Source organism: Nesoenas mayeri (assembly GCF_963082525.1).
Source record: "Nesoenas mayeri genome assembly, chromosome: 1".
Lineage (NCBI taxonomy): Eukaryota > Metazoa > Chordata > Aves > Columbiformes > Columbidae > Nesoenas > Nesoenas mayeri.
The window spans coordinates 180,981,053-181,001,106 of NC_137541.1; the positions used below are offsets into that span (position 1 = coordinate 180,981,053).

Sequence of the window (20,054 nt, forward strand, 5' to 3'; positions counted from 1 at the left end):
GGAAACGATTGGCATCTTCAGAAGTGATTTGAAATTTAGGTGAAATGCAGCACCCTCTGTGTGTGCCTGTTTTTCCAGTAACTAAAGAAGAGGCCTCTCCAACACGTAGTTTATGAGACCCACCTTTGTTGGGTTGGTCTGGCTCAGTAGGTGCGTTTGCTTTAGTGCAGATGCATCTTCCAGAACATCCAGGTGGACCAGGCATGTGCAGAGCTGTTCCTTTGCATGTGAACAATGTGCCTGCTGCCCCAGCACAGACACTGGCTGCTGGGAACTTGGTGCTCCCTTGCTGGTGGATGGAGGTGATTCCTTTGTAAGGACGATTGTGCTATAGGGGTAGCTGAAGATGAAGTACTCCAAAGTTATGTTTTTTGGAATGAGTAACGAGCTGTCGTGGTTTAACAATACAACCCCAATAGCTGCTCACTCAGCCCTCTCCACACTCCTCCAAATAGGGGAGAGAATTGAAAGGGAAGGGAGAAACTTGGACTGAGATAAACACAGTTTAATAAAATAACAAAATACTTATACACTACTAGTAAATATATATATATATAATAGATATAGAATATAAAATAAAAGGTACTCAATGCAATTCCTCACAAACTCCATCCACACTGAGCAGCCAGTCCCAGGAAGCAGCACCTGGTCCCAAACAGCTGATCCCAAAGAGAGAAAAAAGGAAAAAGACAGAAAGGCCCAGAGGCCTCTACAAAATGGTAAAAGGCCAAACTAAACATCCCAAACAGAACTCCCCTGGCTTTGACAAAAAGAGTGAAGACGGCCAAGAAGCGAGAAAGAGCCCTGAACATCCCGACTCCCTTTAAACATGAAGCATGATGCTAATGGGATGGAATACTCTTATTGGTCAGTCTGGATGCCAGTCAAGCATCCTCGATGCCTCACACCTGTGGGCAGAGCGCTCAGAACGTCCTTGGCTCTCAGACCAGAGCAATTAAAAACAACTCTGTTCCAGCGTGTTATCTTCTTGTTCTCAAACTAAGTCCAAATAATGCCTGTGCTAGCTATGAAAAAGAAAGGTTTCTAACTTAATGAGGAAAATTAACTCATTTTCAGTCAAACCAGCACACAAGCCTTCATGGTTTAACACTTTTTTTTTTCCAGTCTTGCTCTGCTTCCATCTAGACCTAAATGTTACGAATTAGTCTATTTTTGTTACATAAATACTGTATCACTTATACTTCCACATCGAAATTCCGCTGTAGGTAAATAACTTTTTGTTTGTTTCGTAGGTTCACACTGCCTGTAAAGATCTATATCCACGTAAATGTCCACTTGGCCAATGTAAGGTATCGATCATACCTCCAACAGCACTAAACAGTATAGACTCTGATGGTACGTAGTATTGTAGTGTGTTCAGTGGTAGCTCTGGACTTGCAGTGCCTGTATAACTAAACAAGGCTAAAATCCTCCTGCTGAGCAGGTGAATGCAGTCTTCAAATTTGAAGAGAAGTGTAATTTTCCATATAGCTTTTTAGAGGATTATTTAACCGACATGATTTTTAAAAACGTTTTTGGAAGTTCCTGCACTACAAGTTTTCTCCCATTTTATTTATGACCCTTGGAAACTTTTCAAGTGAATGACCAGAGTCTTCAGATGAAGTGGGCTGATGCCTGTCTGGCATGCATCCCTCATTCTAGGAGTTGTCAAATTATAGGTAACTTTGCAGAGGTAAGCTAGCTGAATGGCTCAGATCCAACAGCTACTTTAGCAGGCTAAAGAGAGGAACAGCTTCCATAGCCTCTCTAAAATTGCTTTTGACTAGAAGCAGTGTAAGAATCCTGCAACACACTGTTAAAAAACCAGCAAATGTTCAGAACTCAGAGGTGCTCTTTGATGGCTCGGGATGGAGATGTGTGAGCAGTGGGAGATGGTGTGTAAAGGCAGGGAGTGGATTTAATAAGGAGTATCATGAAATCTGACTACTTTAATATATAGTTTGTGTTGATGGCAAATGTGGACCTACATCTTTAGCACAATTTAATGGATTTTATTGTATGAAGTTAGTAAAAGTGATTGTTCATGCTGTACGTATTCACTCATGTCTCATTACTTGCTGTGTGATGTCTCAGACCAGAGCATCATGCTGCTTATTATTCATGCTAGGAAGATTATTCCATATTTGAAATTATTTTTCTTGGCATTTAAATAATCAAACCTTATTTTAAATTATACATTATGATAATGTGGATTTAAATTATCATTCTTTAATGCCAATTTTTTATTTATAGATTTAGTAATTTTTTTAGGCAACTGAAACCGGCACGGTTATTTTACTGTTGCCTGAAACAAATGTCAAAATGTGTTCCTGTAAGGTCTGATTTTGAAGAAACCACTGCTTCCATGGGCTGCTCAAGTTAATGACAACAGTGTTCATTAGCCATATTTACTAAGGCCTTTACAGAAAGCCTGTTGTCATTAGTTAAGACCTGTATTGGCTTCAATAAGCTTTGGATCACAACTGAACGTCTATTGTTCGATGATTTTATTATAATTAATAGTATGACTTCAGTAAAAAAAATTCTCATGCAAAGTCTCAGCTGGGAGCAACTGAGTACAGTAACTTTTAAAATCTGTGAGTAGTCTTAGAAAGTTCATAGAGACGTGAATGATCCAGTTCAGCCCAGTAAGGTTAAAGAAAAAGCAGAATAAATACCAAGCACTTTTAACTGAACTATATATTTAATTATGTGATAATCTTTGAAGACATTATTTGAGAAGTATTCTAGAAGGTTAACCTTTTTCACTGCAGAAAAACAATAAAGCTATTGTCGTGGTTTATTGTCTTCAGGATTTTACTAAAGCTAGGTACTGAAAATATCAGAGAGAGAAAAATGAACTGGTAAATCTTTAGCAATTATCTTTTCCTTGCAGGGCTAATATTCAGTTTAGCATTTACATTATATGCATGATAAAATGTACTGCTTTTGTCCTTCATTTCTTTCTTCCTCTTTCCCATGATTTCTTTTTGTGTTGTCCATATTAGAAAGCCTTATTTATTTCATTCTTTCTAACTATGTTCGCAGGTTTCTGGAAAGCCACATGCCCGCCATCCTGTGCCAGTCCTCTTTTAGTTTTTGTTAACTCAAAGAGTGGAGACAATCAGGGAGTAAAGTTTCTTCGTCGATTCAAACAGTCGTTAAATCCAGCTCAGGTGTTCGATTTAATGAATGGAGGACCTCACTTAGGGTAATGACCTTGGAAATCTTGAGCCATCATTCCTGCAAGGAAATTTAGTGCAAAGTAGAGTGTTGTGTTGTCCCTTGTTGCTATAATTCTGTCACCAATATCTGCTTTTACTTAATTAAAATCTAATAGATAACACAATTTCAGGATGAATTCTGGTGGGTGAAGGGATTTCAGAATAATATTTTCTTTTTAGAAAAGCTCACTTCAAAATTCAAAACCAAACCCCATCGGCCCAAATTTTTTTCTGGTTAGTTTTGACTTCTGGTATCTGGTAATGTTCAAAACCATTATAAATCATGGCCTGGGTGCTTTTCTTCCATTTCATATGTGTAATTCAGATTTTTCTGTAATCTTGTTGTGAATAGCTGTGGAATAAACCTGTTGTCTGAATGTGCTCTGTATCTTTTTGAATGCTGAACACAAATGTCAGAGGAGGAGTCTGCAGTGGTTGAGGGACGACTACACTAAAACTTTTCTCTTCGGAAAACTACATTCAAAATATGGTTGTAGGCAACATATGCAAATGGTCAAGAAAATGTGTATCTCACAATATTTGCAGCAAGAATGCAGTTAAAACCGTCAGGCATTCTACAAAATCTAAGGCTTGATTGTTGGAGAGATGGGGATGAAATTTGCGTAGTGGTGGCCACAACCCAAGCATCCTTGCTCATTCATAAAGGTCAAATTCATGCCTTCTTTTTTCTAGTTGGTCTGAAAAGTTGAGTTGAATTATTTGAGGGAATGTAATTTTAGGAGGTTTTCTATCTTTTCTCAGGGCAGGAGAAATTGTACTAGTATCAACATTTTTTCCTTAAAAATCTCCATCTTTAGTTCTGAATAGGTATCTGTCTACCGTATACAAGTGACATTATTTTCTTTAGAAAAAATACAAATGCCTCAAAAATTCTTAATCCATTGTTTTTTATAAATAATTCTGTGATTATACATATTCTGGAAAATAACATGCATTAAAACCAAATATCTTTATTATTTTAAGAGTTTCTACTTTCCAGTTTTACTTTTTTTTTTTTAAGTTTAAATCCCTGTTGTTTTTACCTCTTGGCTGTTTCTTCACATCTCATTCCCCTTTCCTCTGTGTCTCACCTTTCTGCTTGTTCTGTCTCTGTTGTCCTTCTTTTCTGTAATGCCCAAGTGTTGTATCCTTTAGCTGTTAAAAGTGAGAGAACAGGAGGAAGAGCCATAGAAGGTGAAAGCAGAATATGGCTTTAAGGATCTAATGTGACATTCTAGTATTTATATGGAGTTATATTGTCATGATCACCTTATGCGTAGTAATTGCCTCCAACTATCCTTGCATTTGCTTAGTCACATGCTGGCAAAAGCCCACCCGTGTTGTGGAGCACATCCTGTTGTGGTGTCCTAATCTCTTCTAATGAAAAATTCCCCATTGGTGCCTTGTGCTTCTGGCTGACATGGGAAGCATAAAGCAGTGGCAATTTCATAGCTTAGAAAAGTTTAGAAAAATACTAATAAAATATTAAAAATAATATCAATAAAATCCTGAAAACAATATCAAGGGATTCTTTTTTTAAGTAAAACTTGGCATGTTATTTGTCAGAAATGTCAGTATAAGTGAGATATACAGCAATTGATGGGCTGCAGATAGGTTTTGTAAGTAATTGGTTGTATCCACATGCCCCAGAACAACGAAACAACCACCATAAAGGTGCCATGCACCATATTTTCATGTAACGGTTGCTAATGAATTTAACTGCTCTCTCGCTAATGGATGTAACTGGCTCTAACAGGCTGTGTTTTCTCTGCAGTTTGCGGTTATTTCAGAAGTTTGACAACTTCAGGATTCTCGTGTGTGGTGGAGATGGGAGCGTGGGTTGGGTCTTGTCAGAAATTGATAAGCTCAGCTTGCACAAACAGGCAAGTGTGTATACTTAACTTTTGTTGACTATACTGACTAAACTTTTGTATGCTTACTTTTCCTTGGCTTGGTTCTTTGTCAAGTATCTGTCTATGGGCCAAACTCAACAGTTACTGTTCAATGAAAAATATCACCAGTATAAACAGGGCAAGTTGTATTGGGATTGTAGAGTTTGATTTAAAAGCTTCAAACACCCGCTGTATAATTAGTATTTGTTGCTCAAACTAACAAGCATTTTTAATAGTTTGTGCTTTTTATTTCTACTTTTCAATAGTAGATTTGTGCCTGTGTTGTGTTTCAGTGTCAGTTAGGAGTGTTACCCCTTGGTACTGGAAATGACCTTGCTCGTGTCCTTGGTTGGGGAGGATCCTGTGATGATGATACACAACTTCCTCAGATTTTGGAGAAACTAGAACGAGCCAGCACGAAAATGTTAGACAGGTAAACCTAAATGTGCATATACGTGATTTACCATGAGATTAAATTTATATTTGTCTGGGTTTCTGATGGGCTAAACCCATCCTAGAGTCTTAACATTCAGTATTGGTTTTTAGAGTGCAGATCATAGTTGTGAAGATGGCCAAGACAGTAATGAGGACATGTCTTCAATGGCATTTTTACCTGAAGAGTCAGAGGGGAGAATGGTTGGTGAAACTGGGAAGTGTGTTCTCCACAAATTGCAGAATCACAGAATGGTTGGGATTGGAAGGGACCTCTGGAGATCATCCAGTCCAACCCACCTGCTAAAGCAGGTTCACCAGAGCAGATCACACAGGAATGTGTGCAGGGGGGTCTTGCATGTCTTCAGAGAAGGAGACTCCACAAACTCTCTGGACAGCCTGTTTCAGTGCTTTGGCATCTTCAAAGTAAGGAAATTTCTCCTCTTATTCAGATGGAACCTCCTGTGCTTCACTCTGTACCTGTTGCCCCTCATCCTATTGTTGGGCACCACTGAAAGGAGTCTGATCCCATCCTCTTGACACCCAGCCTTGAGATATTTATAAACACTGATGAGATCCCCTCTCAGCCTTCTCTTCTCCAGGCTGAACAGACCCAGCTCTCTCAGTCTCTCCTCATCAGAAAGGTGCTCTAGGCCCCTGGCCATCTTCGTAGCCCACCACTGGACTCCCTCCAGTAATTCTTTGTCCTTCTTAAACTGGGGAGGCCAGAACTGGACACAGTGCTCCAGATGTGGCCTCACCAGGGCAGAGTAGCGGGGGAGGAGAACTGCTCTCGGCCTGCTGATCGCACGCTTCTTAATGCACCTCAGGATACTATTGACCTTCTTGGCCACAAGGGCACGTTGTTGACTCATGGTCAACCTGTTGTTGACCAGAACTCCCAAGTCTTTCTCTGCAAAGCTGCTTTCCAGCAGGTCCACTGCTAAACTGTACTGGTGCATGGGGTTATTCTTCCCCAGGTTGAACAAACGGAGACAGTTTATTACATAACTGATGAAGCTGCAGAGCTGCCTCTTAAAATAAGTTGTAAGCAATAAGAACTTGTATAGATTCAAAACCATTTAGGCCAGTTTTACAGACTCCATGTGCACTAATAAATACCATTGAAGGGAGCATCTTTATTCAGGAAACGCCTGAGCTCTCTGTCCTTGGGTGTGGGGAGAGCTCTCAACGTGTGCTTTCACCCTTGATGTAATTTTCCGAGGCATCAGCTGTGGACAAGATGCTGGGCTATGTGGACCTTTGGCTTAATCCACTGCCATTTCTGTTGGAAGCATTTTCTTAGTCAAAACCAAGAGGTCTTCCCACTCCTGGTTTTGTGTGGTTTTCATCCATGAAGCAAGGGAGCAATCTCAATTTTGAAAAAGTCAGAGGAGGTGGTGGTTGTGTCATTCCAAGGAAGGTGTAACACTCTGGTTTTGAGAGGGGTATTTCATACTCTGTTCCTTTTTCTCAAGTGTTTTTTCATTCTTGTTCTAGGTACAAACACTTGAATGTGATCAAAGAGGATTTTATTTTAGGGTTTTTATTAAATACAGAAACAAGTCCTGTTTTATTTTAAGCTTTTCTACAGATACAGAGAAATGCTTGTTACTGATCCTTAGAAATAATTGTTGGTCTGAGTATTTTGAAAGAGTCATAGATTAAATCAGGTTTGTCTTTTTATGTACTGAAAAGACCTCAGTGTCATTTTTTTTGCTCTAATTTCTGTAACTTGCCCCCAAGGCCACCTGCAGCCATTACTTGTTATTTTCAGCAAGATTTGAAGGATGTTGCTGTTAGTGGTTTCTTACTTTCTATGCTGTCAAGTACTGTCCTTTACCAGACCAAAAAAGAAAAAAATATATAGATATATATGTCAATGAAGATACTTTATCATTTGCTTGGTTCTCATGCCTCCCTCCCCTAGTTGAGATGAAAAGCTAATGTCACCTTGGAGCTTTTTCCATAGGAATGCATATATTTTCCTTTGACTTCTGCAATTAGTTTGCACAAATTCTTTTATACTGTCAGTGTTTTGCTAGAAAATCTTTGTTGCCTGCACTGAATGTCCCACAATTTGCTCACAAAGAAGGCTCATCATCAAGTCACTAACAAAAAACCAATAAAACCAATTATTATCTGTAGGCTCAATTATTTCAGCCATATTCAGTTAGCTACAATTAAAAATTCAGATGCTTTATTTTGTGTTATTTTTTTTAAACAGTTATGTGACATTGAATTTTCTTTTTGTTGGTATGTTGGAGAAAAGATAAAACTAATAATTTGGAAACTTAAAGCTGTTATTTTTCTTTCAGGTGGAGTATAATGTCATATGAACTGAAATTACCAGCAAAGCCTTCTATTCTTCCAGTGACTGCAGACGAGTCAGAGGAATGCCAGGTGAACTTCTACTTTTGTTTTGTTGCTTTATATACTTAACTGTGAGCTTCTGGGATTATGATATTTATAACTGAAGCACTCACATGAAAAATAGAAACAGATGTTTTGTGATCTGCTAACTGAACTGAGTTAATATCTGTTCATGGTGTGTATCTATCTCAAATAATCAGGGTTTCCAGTTCTGTATTATTTGCCAAAAATGAATGAAGGTAAGGAGTCTTCAGCAGAGTGGTCAGAAAAACTTCTTGCTTAAATATATATTTTTATATAAATATCTCTTATATATTAGTTTCTATATTATATGAAATATACAAGGTGTTTCAAAAAGATGGAACCAATTTGAAATGACACACTGCCTGAAATTGGGTCCATCTTTTGAAACAGCTTATATATTATTTTATGTGTAAGGACATAATATCATATTTTATTCTTATATAACAAAATATTGTACTTTATATAATTATTTTAATAAGAATATAATTATTATCTCTAATGATAGAGTATTGTGTTATTATATAATACTATTATTTATAGTGTAATTATATAATTATATGAAAATATGCTTTAATAGCTGTAAAAGCAAAATGTTTGCTATCTTGAGTTTGGAATAAGCACTGAAAAAAAGTACTATTTTGGAGAGGGTTGTATTCTGAAAGAGAGAGAAAAAAAAAAGAGAGAGAAGCAAGCTTTTTGCCATATATAAAAGTTAGATCAGGTGATACCAACCAATATTCTCGTTTTTTCAGAGAGCTGAAAAGCATAAGTGACGTCAAAATAAAATTTAGTCTGTCTTTCAGACTAGATTTGTGCTTGTACTATCCGATGAGGCAGAGGTAGATGCTTTAATCGAATTAATTGGGATGGAAAGTCTGACTGAAGATAAGAAAATAATATATTCCTTTAGAAAGTTAATGTAAATCAACTTTAGCTCAAAAATACTTGAGAAGCAATAATTAATCAGCAAGTTCTTGAATAATTTAATGATTCAGGCTGTTTTAATTTGGAAAGAGGTTATAACCTTTGACAGCTTGCTGGATATGGAGAAGCAAAGAGGCTGGGGCTCCACTGGCTGAGATTTTAATGGGGTTGCATTGTACACAGCTCAGTTTCCAATGTCAGACCAAGGCTACATGTTCTCTAATATTGCAAAACTGTTAAAAAGTTTCGTGGAAACTGTGCTTGTTTTAGAAATAAAATATATTATATTATAATAATTTTGGTTGCAATAAATCTAAAAAGAAGGTAAAATTTTTTCTGCCTCATGGACTACTTTTAGCCTAGAAATAACTTACTGTTTTCTCTACAGGAGGAAAAGAACTGTATATCAAGTTCTTAGATGCAGTGGCACTTTGAATATTAAAAATCTGCTACATAAAATACAGCATGCAGGTAGAATCTGCATTGCCAGCTGCTCGTCCTTGTATTAGATCAGAAATGAAAATCCTGCTATTTTTGGAGGCATTTTAACTTACTACTTGGTGTTGAACTGCTGAAATGCATGGAAATGGAAGTGTTTTTTTCTCTATTTTCAGATATCTGCTTATGAGGACTCAGTTGCTGCTCATCTTGCAAAAATTCTCAATTCTGATCAGCACTCAGTTGTCATATCATCTGCCAAGTGAGTTGATGGGTTTTATGTACGATGTGTGACATAAATCCCCTGTGTAACATCATAACCATAATAACCTTCTGTGTAAGCCTGATTTTCTTATGGCTGGCCCAGCTGGCCTGGCTTAATCTATCTTGATGTATATGTTTTAGAGAGGATGTTTTTTCTGCAGAATTTCTATGTGGTGCCATTGTAATGGACATGTTAACTGTAAACACACCAACATTATTTTAAAATCACGTAATAATATAAAGTTGGTTGAAATCACTCCAAGTCAGTATGCAGCTTAAATATGAAATTTATTGTTACTAATGCAAATGTGGTATCTACTTAACGTTAACTGTTTTCTGTTTTATTTTATGCATATCCATATAGTTAAGAGGACAAACAACTTTACCAATGTGAAGCAGAACTTCAGCTAGGTAGCTTTGTCATAGCTTTGTCTATATCAATTCAATAAATAGTAGCCTCAGAAAACAGGTGTATATTCCCCAAAACTGAAACACTTAAAAATCAGATATAATTATTTGGCAAATCTTGGACATCATCTGAAATAAGAAGTATTCTGTGTGTATCTTCTCTGTGAAGAAACTTCTATATTTTGTGATATGCAAAAGACCAGTGACAGTATCTTCAAAAATACATCTGAATATCACGTCTTTTTTTTTTCTGCTAAAACCAAGTTAATAAGATTTCATTTTTAAGTATACATTGATTGCACATGTTGAAAATTAAACTGCAGGATATTACTATAGCTCCAAATTCAACATTGTGTCTGTGTCTTGTTAAATCTATTTCGTTTCTGTCAAATAACTTCCAACCAAATGAACAGTACTAAGCAATTATCCACACCTCGTTAGTGAGTTTGCTGTCTGTCTACAGCGCAGGCAATAAGATCCAAGTCTTTCTCTGATTTACACAATGAAAATTCATTGCAGCCTCTGTAGTCAGCTCTGGTTCAAAAGCGAGGGCAGCGCGATGGCAGATGTGTGGCCAGATGCTTTCGTCTAAGATGTGCTCCATTAATGTCAGTAGATTTTCACCATGGTTTCTAGACCTCATCTTCCCACAGGAGCTTTAAAAACTCTGTTTGAAGTTAACAAAGTGAAGGCAAGTTTGCTAACAACTCTGGTCTGGAAGGTGTGCAAGCAAGGGAATTAATAAAATTAGTTGTGTTTATTTCATTTCTTAGAAATAGGAGACTTAGATACAATGTGTACAAAGGCTGGAATAAGAAGGGGGAAAGGGTTTTTGTTTCAAAGCTTATTGCCTGAATTTGGCAAGCTATAGAAAAGAGTATCATCTGATTTGCAAGTCTGATCAGAGTTCAGTTTCCAACAAGAACAGTGTATTGCAATATGCACATAAACCAATTGCCATAAGAATTTAGTATTCAAAACATATCTACTTCATTTCATTTGGTTTCTCCCCTCTCCTGTTTTTATTTGAAGAATATTATGTGAAACTGTAAAAGACTTCGTTGCCAAAATAGGGAAGACTTATGAAAAACCTATGGAAAATGCAGAGGAAGCTGATACCATGGCCATTAAAGTAAGACAATGACTATTTTCTGGCTTACAGTTGTGTTTTTGTGTTATAGCTTATAGGTGTGTAATTTTTAAACCTCTCCAGGATGCCCAGTTTGGCTTCCATTTCAACCAGTGACTTCAAAAATCTTCTCTTCATAGTGCACAGAACAGTTATTTCCAAACTATCTTTAAACTATAAGATGTCTATAAACTCTGTTTACATTTTCTTTTTCCTTCAGAAAGGATAAAGTACATGGTAATGTACATAGAGATAAATTTTGCATTAGGAGTTACACTTTTCTCTGAAAGGGATTAAATGAGCTACAGGAAAACAATGGGATAACGAAGAGAGAATATGCTGGGAGAATAAAGGGAAGAGAGATTACAGTGTTGAAAATAATGGTTTAAGCTGTAAACTGTAGAGGTCATATTGCAAAAGCACTGAAAAGCCCCAGAAGAATCTGGTATGAGGCACAAAATTTACGTGAGCTGAAAAGAAAAGAAGAAAAAACTTCGTGAACAATCCCAGAGTCAGGAAATGTACTTGCTAAATGGCAGTTCCTGGTTCTCATTTTTATTCAGTGCACATTTTAGAAAACGAATTTTCTTTTTTACTGTTCCAGGGCCAAACAGTGTTGTTTTCCTTTCCCTTAAGGACAGAAAATCACCTCTCTCCCAGTGTACCTAGAGAGCAACTGCTCAGTCAAGGGTAGAGGTATTTGACAGTGGTTGGTTCTGGCTTGAGCCTCTTTGCTCTGTGACAGCTCACTTGCTTAAATGTCCAGCTGTGTTGCAAAAAGCAAGCCCAAAACCACTATGTGTTTTCAGTTGAACAGCTCGGCTGTAGGTTATCTCTGCAAATTGGGGTACTGAGCACCCATAATTTCTTAAAATGCATGGTAGGGGCAAATCTGTCGTCGTTCTTTCTGTGCTGCTGGCCATCGGTAGAGGAGTAAGATCTAATCCGTACCCTGCTTACGTGGCAGGCTGAGATTAGCACAGGGTGTTATTTTTGTGTGAGGGTAGAGGTTTTTTTTGTTATGATTGCTCTCATCTCATTGGGTGTCACAGGATCTGTCTGCAAAAAACAATGCAGGCCTACTCATGATATTTCAAAATGTTGAACCTGGGTTTGGATTTTACATAAACAATTAGACACAGACAATTTTAAATCCTACTGCATAGAGAAATTAGATTCCTCCCTGTAATCTGATACTTAATTTCATTAAATGTTCACACGGCCACTGGGGTTTTTTTTTGTGTGTGTGTATGTTCTTTTTCACTTTGTCTTAGTGCACTGAGTTAAATGAGAAGCTAGACCTACTGCTCCAGGCTCTTCACACAGAAGCCCAGGCTGCTCCCATTCTCCCAGGCATCACTCCCCCCATTGTGGAAGAAGAAGCAGAAGAGTTTTCAAGTGAAGAATCCCTGTCTGAAAGTAAAGAGCAATTAGCGGAGTGTGTCTCAAAGTCTTCCACCCAGAAACTCTTCAAACCGAGGGAACAGTTAATGCTCCGGGCAAACAGCTTGAAGAAGGCGGTGAGGCAGATCATTGAACAAGCAGAAAAAGGTGCACATCAGCAACATTTTGATCTTTACTGATAGAATAACGATGCAGGGGTTTTTTTTCTTCACTGGTGTAAATTTTCATTATTAAAGCTTGATTTCTACATTTTTACATCGATAAAATAATGTGCTTTTTACAAGCTGCAAGGAAAAGACATGCAGCATATTTGGGTGTTGATGATTGTCTGCATATATGCATACATATGTGTGCATATGTCTGTTTCTTTTATAACTATTATCCTCCACAAAACTGAAGTTTCTGGTAGCAAATTGTTATCAATGGGCAAAAGATCGCTAGACTCTCTTTCACTGAATTGGCAATAGAAATCTTTTGCTAATATTTTTAAACTTAAAGCTACAGGGAAAAAAAAAGCTAATTTACCTTTTATGCAGATTTTGTTTTAATATCTTGAAATGTTCTGGTTTGGTTTTGTTTGGTTATTTTTAATAAGCAGTTGTGGATGAGCAGAATGCTCATAGTGAAGAACAAGTGAACCAGTCCCCACTAGAATATAGCAAAGAATTGGATGAATCCAAAGAAGAGGAAAAAGAGGAAGATACAAAGGAACTTGAGTCCCCTTCAAGTGAGTAAATTAGGAGTACAATAATCTTAAATTATGCTGTCTCCTTATAGTTGTGTTATGGAGCATAGTTCGCTCCATAATTAAGAATACTAGCATGTTGTTTCACTGGAAACTAGTCATAAATTTTAAGAGTTTTGGATAAATAGAAGTTGAAGGAAAAATGCAGGAGATGAGATGAACCATCTTTTAGAATGGATTTACAAAGGTGAGAAGGTACTTGTTGTGGGGAGAAGTTCTTGCATTTAATCCAGTGGTTACATTCACCTTCCTACTTGAACCTGAGCAAGGACCAGAGCCTGCGTAACGGTGGCAATAGCATGTCTCAGTCGTAGGTGTTTTAAGGTACATTACAGGAATTTCTATCAGTCATTTCAAATTGTGTGAAACAGGCATATTTATTCATTATGTTGACAATGAAACTCTGATGTCTCAGCTGGGAACTTACCTTAAGACAATTAGTGGAACAAAGAGAATGAAATTTAAGTCTTTTATATTAAGTGGAATGGTGTAAAGCAGGAAAGAATGTAAGAGAAACTGGAGCATGGAAGTCTCCTGAGACATGGCAGTACTAAGGTCACCTCCTCTATTTGTCTAATCCAGAGCAGAAATTTGAACCAGTCTTCAGTGTCCTAGAGCTTCTTCCCTTGAAAAATTTCTTGCATTGTTTTCCCAAATACAGGTCACTAGTCCAGCTGGTTCCTTGCAGCTATCAGCTGCCTTATAGCAAGCCGCTATACCAAGGTGCTCTTGCTTTCCAAGTTGAAGAGCCGCCTACCTGCTCTGTCCTTGGTCGGATTGACTTTTATCAGCTGCTGCTGTTTGAGTGCTTCTGCTTTCCTGTGGGACCCTTGTTCTGTCCTCACTGTTGGGCTCCGCAGGTTGCCCTCCACAAAAAAGGCAATAGCATTTGTGTGTGGGTAGCCCATGCTGGATTTTAAAATGCAACATAAAGAACCCAGTTGTATTGTTTGTATCAACGATCAGTTGTATGATTTGTATCAATGATTGTACAAAGCAATTAGAATATAGAGTGATCTTAGTTTAGACCAGCTTATTGGTAGGTAGCATTCTTTTTGTCTATTCAGTGTTCAGTCACTATGCATAAAATGATATTTAGAGCGTAGTCATCTCCTGAAATAGCACGGTACTAATTCCCACATTTAAATGATAGGGTGAAATCTCTCCTTTTTGTGTCCTTTATGAAATCTGCCAGTGAGTGGCTGCAGTAGAAGAAGGAAGGATGATTTGTCTAAATGGGAGCCTCACTTACATCCTCCCTTGCTTGGTTTTGTCGTCAAGCCAGTCCAGCCAGAAGTCTGTGTTTGGATATTTCCCATCACTAACATCAACGCTGCCTTTTGTCCTGAGTGATAGTTCACGTGTCAGGGTTATTCAAGAGTCTCAAGCTGCATAGTAACATTAGGAAAGCTGCTTCTTACTATAGGTGGAAGTTCCAGTCTTTGCCATGTTACCGAACTCGACAGTGATGCACTGCAGGTGAGGTCTTGAGATAAACTGCAGGTCACGGAGAAATAGTGGTAGCCGGTGGACAGCAAAAGCCGTATTCTAGATATTTAGCAAGGAACTTCCTGTGGCAAAAGCAGTTGTCGGCAAATTTGTCTGGGATTTGCATCTCCTTCTGTTACCCTAACCCACACCAAGATCTTCCAGAGATTATGTCCTCCTGAGGCTCTGCTCTGAAGCTCATGCCTGTGTTGGTAGCTCCTACCCTAGAAATATGTCTTTAGTTTTTTGGGTCTTCTGTTAATTTAGAATCTCACATTTCCTTTTCTCCAGGAATGGATTTCAGATTTTTATCAATGATTGTCTCTTCTTTGGCCCCTCTCCTTTTACCTTCGTTATAGGAGTTGATGCGTATTGCTCATTTTCAGTAGTAGCTCGTAGAAGATGCCAGTCCTACAGACGACCCAATCTTACTGCCGTAAATATATAATAAAATATACACATATGTATACTCATATTTATAAATATATAAAACCCCCTTATTTCTTGGTAATACAATTTCTGCATTTATTCCGGAGCTGTATGATTCTTCATACATCTGATATGTGTGAAATAGAGTGCATATTAAAGCTGTCAGTGGATAGGTGTTTAGGGAAAAAGCATGAAACATGAATTCAATTATCTGCAATGAAACACCAGTTTTACTCATTAGGGCTCTGTTGTTTTTATCAGAGCATGAACAGCAAAAGTTTATCTTTATTGCAGTTATCCCCATGAGTCTCATCTGTCAAATAAAGAGCAGCTGTTGTGTTGATTTTCCTATTTAATATAACTGCCTTCTTCCCAAGTACAGAGAGAACAGACTGTGTGAATAGCATTGTGAACTTTTCAGTAGTATTATGAAAAATGAATGTTAATTTTGTACTGAATATTATATTTTACCCTCCGAGGACCTTCCTGGTCATTTGGTGAAGATAATATTTTTCCACATGTTAATTACTTTCCTCTAAATATTTAATAACTCTTGCTAGATATCACTTGCGGTTTTTATTCCTTCTCATGTTTTAACACTATTACAGTGTTTTATTGTGCACAGATACAAGTGATTGAGTTGTATGGTTGTCATAATTCTGTGACAACTGCTAAGACTGTTATACAGCTGTTAAATCTTTTATATAAAACAGTCCAGAAAATTTCACCCACTTAGCCCTGTCTTGCATCTAATAATTTGTGTTTGCCTTAAGCAAGTCATCCAGAAGGGTGTGTAATCTTATTCCTGGGATACAAAAGGGTGAAGAATTTGCCATTTTGTTGACTGTTCCTTGCTAGGTTATCATCATTTGAAAAAAAAAAAAAAAGGTAAATGCCCAAATCCTGGCCTGAATTGATTTGAACACTATTTCTAAACCCTGGTTCTTGTTATTACCTTTGTCTCTAGATTTTCCCACTCAACATTTTCTTTCCATTAATGGCTTTGCACAGTATAGCCATGTTACTCTCAGGCTGAGTTATCATGATTGGGATGAACTGATCTGTCACCTCCTGCTACAAAAAAAGGGATATTTTTTCTGCCCCACCACATTCGTGGTGGTGTTTTTCTTCTGCTTTCTTGGTGCTAGTCCTAATCATTCTATTTTTGCTGAATTAGTTTTCGGGTTTTGAGAGGAATACATCAGATCACTTTGAAGTAATTTCCGTTTTTGTTTTGAGCTTCTTCAGGTGGTCAAAGTTGAACTTGTCCTAAGCTGAAGTAGTGTAAACGTGTGAGATAATTTGTGAGCAGAGGTAGCCAAGAAACGTCTGTCTCTGGTCATCTGGTGTGCAAAAGCTTTCTACATACACATGGAAATGCTATAGCAAAGCATTTGCTAATACACAAACTTTCTTCCCTGGGGCACCCATTTCTGGCTATGTCTGACAGGGCTGAATTTCATGAAGATTAACTTCCCCAGGCTAAAGCAAGGACTGGCTCATTCTCTCAGTCTGAATGAAACAAGTTCTGCCAGGAAAGTAAATTGCAGCACCTGAGGTCAGCCCTCTGCAAAGCCCGTCCTTCTTCGTCACCTCCATACGCAGCCCCAGGGATAGCAATTACATCAGCTACCACACCTTGCTCTCTGTCATGAGGTTTTATTCATCCATCTTCTGGAGAATTTTAGCAAATAAGTTATTTCAGTTATTTTGGGAATTGCTGGGTTTCCTCTGGGAAACTGATGTCCCCCAGAATCTCTCTGAACTGCAGAAGGCAAGTATGTGCAAACGTGGCTTTTTCCCTTCCCTTGCCGTTTTCAGTTTGGATGTAGATAAAGATGCCAGAGTTTTGTCAGATGTTTTCAGAAACCTGGTGCAGGCAGGGGGGCCATTCTAGCTGCTTGAAGCAATTAGTGTGGCTGTTGATCAGGTATTTCCATTGTCTGTGGGTTAGAGTAGCTATCTATGTTAAAATTGTTGTAAATAATAATCTACTGTATAATATATATCTCAGTATGTGGCTTATATTATGACAATATGTTTCTCTGTTTATCAAATACAAATTTGTTTGTTTGTTTTTCTTTTCAATCAGGCTTGAGGGCTGGTCTCGCTGCTTCTATTGCAGGAAGTTCAATTATTAGCAAATAAGTAAATATAGATTGAATTTAAGTTTAAATTCGTATTACTTCATTAACATGCTTTTCAGAAATTTACTACAGCATTGATTACTATTGCATTTGAAGCTGGATATAAGGTAGTTTTTCCTAGTAGCTTGAACCGTAAGTTTGAAACTCCTCATACTGAATGCCATGCACACTTATTCATTTTAATTTGTGCTTGTCATTTCACCTGTTTCTGAATTTTCTTCCCTGTATTTAGAAGAAAAACTATGGTGTGAGGGGGAAGGACATTTGTCGTGGAATGGTAACAGATTAATGTTTTTGAAATATTGTCAGGGCTATAAAAGCTATGTATTTCATAATGTCACATTAGGTCTAATTAGTGCTATTACTTTTACTTCTGCACAGCTAAAACTGCACCACGATCTCCAGATCGACGTACAAGCCGAGGTATCCATTCTCAAACAGGCTCTTTCTCTGCTCCAGCTTTGGCTGCAAGCAAAGAAAACCTCCCAGTACTTAACACTAGGATTATCTGCCCAGGTAATTATGATGTTGAAATCTACTGTTCCTTACGCAACTTTAATTTTGCCTCCTGTTCCCCTGCTTGCTGTCAAGTAGCAATTTTGATTTCATGCCAGGAGCGCTGAATTTCTTTGAACTGACATACACATCTACACATCTTTGTGTTGTAGGAAATGCAGAAGAATGTAGAAGATTCCTGATCATTTGGCACAACACCAAATGTAGCAGATCGTAGCATCCTCCTCTATTCTGGAGGATGAAAAATGAAATTCAGGATCTTAGATTCATGGAATCACAGAGTGGTTTGAGTTGGAAGGGACATGTAAAAATCATCTAGTCTAACATTCCAGACTTGGGCAGAGACACCTACCACTAGATCAGGTTGCTCACAGCTGCATCCAGCCTGACCTTGAACACTTCCTGTGATGGGGCATCCACAACTTCCCCCTCAATATTTTGAAAGGCTGCAGTAAGGTCTCCCTGGCACCTTCTCCAAAATGAACAACCCCAACTCTCTCAGCCTGTCCTCACAGCAGAGCTGTTCCAGCCCTCTGACCATTTTCATGTCCTTCCTCTGGCCCCTCTCCAACAGGTCCATGTCTTTCCTGTACTGAGGCTCCAGAGCTGGACACAGGACTCCAGGTGGGGTCTCACCAGAGCAGAGCAGAGGGGCAGAAACACCTCCCTCGACCTGCTGGTCACGCTCCTTTTGATGCAGCCCAGGATACAGCTGGCATTCTGAGCTGCATGCACATACTGCCAGCTTGTGTCCAAGTTTTCACCCACTGGTGCCCCCGTTCTATCATTGATCCTAATCAGTGGAGGCTATGGAGGGGCTGAGGGACAAAGCCATGTAAGGTTCAAACATCTGAGTCAGAAGAGTCTGTAGACACATCTTAGCAAATGGAGAACTGAAACTACAGAAAGCTGCTGTGCAGTAAAAACAATTGAAAAAAATCAGCTTTTATCAAAATGCAATTAGTACTAGGAGGCACCAGTAAACCACTGTTTTAATTAACTTCATTAGTTTAGCTAAAACATAATCGAACTGAGCTTATATTTTTCTTTAGGTCAATTTAAGTGAAAGCTTTTAGAAGGTGCTTTCTTTGTTTACATGTGTTCCACACCGTTTTGTAGAGTGGTTTTGCTATTAGTCAGGGTAGGCGTGGCAGGGCTGTGACCTTTCCACAAATTAAGTTAAACTATGACTCTTCCAGTTGTAAAAATGGTGAGGGTATTCCTTAGAAAGGACCAAAGGAAAATCATGGACAGTTTGGATAGGAAGATTAAACTAAATAAAAAGATCCAGTAATCTTTTTGGATGTTACGTCACCCATTTGGTTACTATGCCAGCCAGTGAGTGTTGGCCTGAAATCCTGAATTTTCTTTCTTTTTTTTTTTCTTTTTTTAATTTCTCAGTGGTGGTATTAAGCACCTTTCTGCTCAAGAGAGTCAGAGACCTGGAAAGATAAATGATATACAGAAAAGCTGAGATAGAATCATAATCATTCCCTGTACAAATTTAATATTGTATCTCTCAGTATGTGGCTTATGTTATGACAATATGTTTCTCTGTTTATCAAATACAAATTTGTTTGTTTGTTTTTCTTTTCAATCAGGCTTGAGGGCTGGTCTCGCTGCTTCTATTGCAGGAAGTTCAATTATTAGCAAAATGTTGCTAGCAAACATTGATCCATTTGGTGCTACGCCATTTATTGACCCGGATCCAGATTCACTGTAAGAAACTACTTTTTTTCCCAAATCTACTGTTTTGCTTTAGTTTGCTTTTTTTAATCTTTTTTCTTTCCATTATGAGTTTCTGTTTTGCTGTCATTTGGCAGTAGACCTCAGGTTCTGAAAGCAGGCTGGATTGTGCCATTTAAGTTATGAGTAGTGCAGAATTCACAGAATCACAGAATGTCAGGGATTGGAAGGGACCTTGAAAGATCATCCAGTCCAATCCCCCTGCTGGAGCAGGAACACCCAGATGAGGTTACACAGGAAGGCGTCCAGGCGGGTTTTGAATGTCTGCAGAGAAGGAGACTCCACAACCCCCCTGGGCAGCCTGTTCCAGTGCTCTGGCACCCTCACTGAGAAGAAGTTTCTTCTCAAATTTAGGAGACATTTGCTCACTTGCCCATTGCCCAGTGGCTCTGAAAGGAGGAGGACAGCAGTCCTTCAGAGCTGGCTTTTCCTGCCCAAACCGCTGGTCTGAACGCAACCTCAGCTGCCAGC

General features: G+C 38.3%; 1 protein-coding gene across 2 annotated transcripts in view; it reads left to right on the forward strand.

The window, feature by feature from the left end:
* DGKH (diacylglycerol kinase eta) overlaps positions 1-20,054 on the forward strand; it is a gene marked incomplete at both ends in the record, with an annotated part of 161,055 nt that overhangs the window by 114,815 nt on the left and 26,186 nt on the right. For both annotated transcript variants that reach the window (XM_080352427.1, XM_080352428.1), the window contains 11 exons: positions 1,254-1,356; positions 3,049-3,211; positions 4,999-5,107; positions 5,410-5,549; positions 7,867-7,951; positions 9,484-9,569; positions 11,012-11,111; positions 12,383-12,659; positions 13,111-13,239; positions 17,703-17,837; positions 19,439-19,556. In XM_080352427.1, the coding sequence (XP_080208553.1) occupies positions 1,254-1,356; positions 3,049-3,211; positions 4,999-5,107; positions 5,410-5,549; positions 7,867-7,951; positions 9,484-9,569; positions 11,012-11,111; positions 12,383-12,659; positions 13,111-13,239; positions 17,703-17,837; positions 19,439-19,556 (1,445 nt within the window). The remainder of the gene's footprint in view (positions 1-1,253; positions 1,357-3,048; positions 3,212-4,998; positions 5,108-5,409; positions 5,550-7,866; positions 7,952-9,483; positions 9,570-11,011; positions 11,112-12,382; positions 12,660-13,110; positions 13,240-17,702; positions 17,838-19,438; positions 19,557-20,054) is intronic.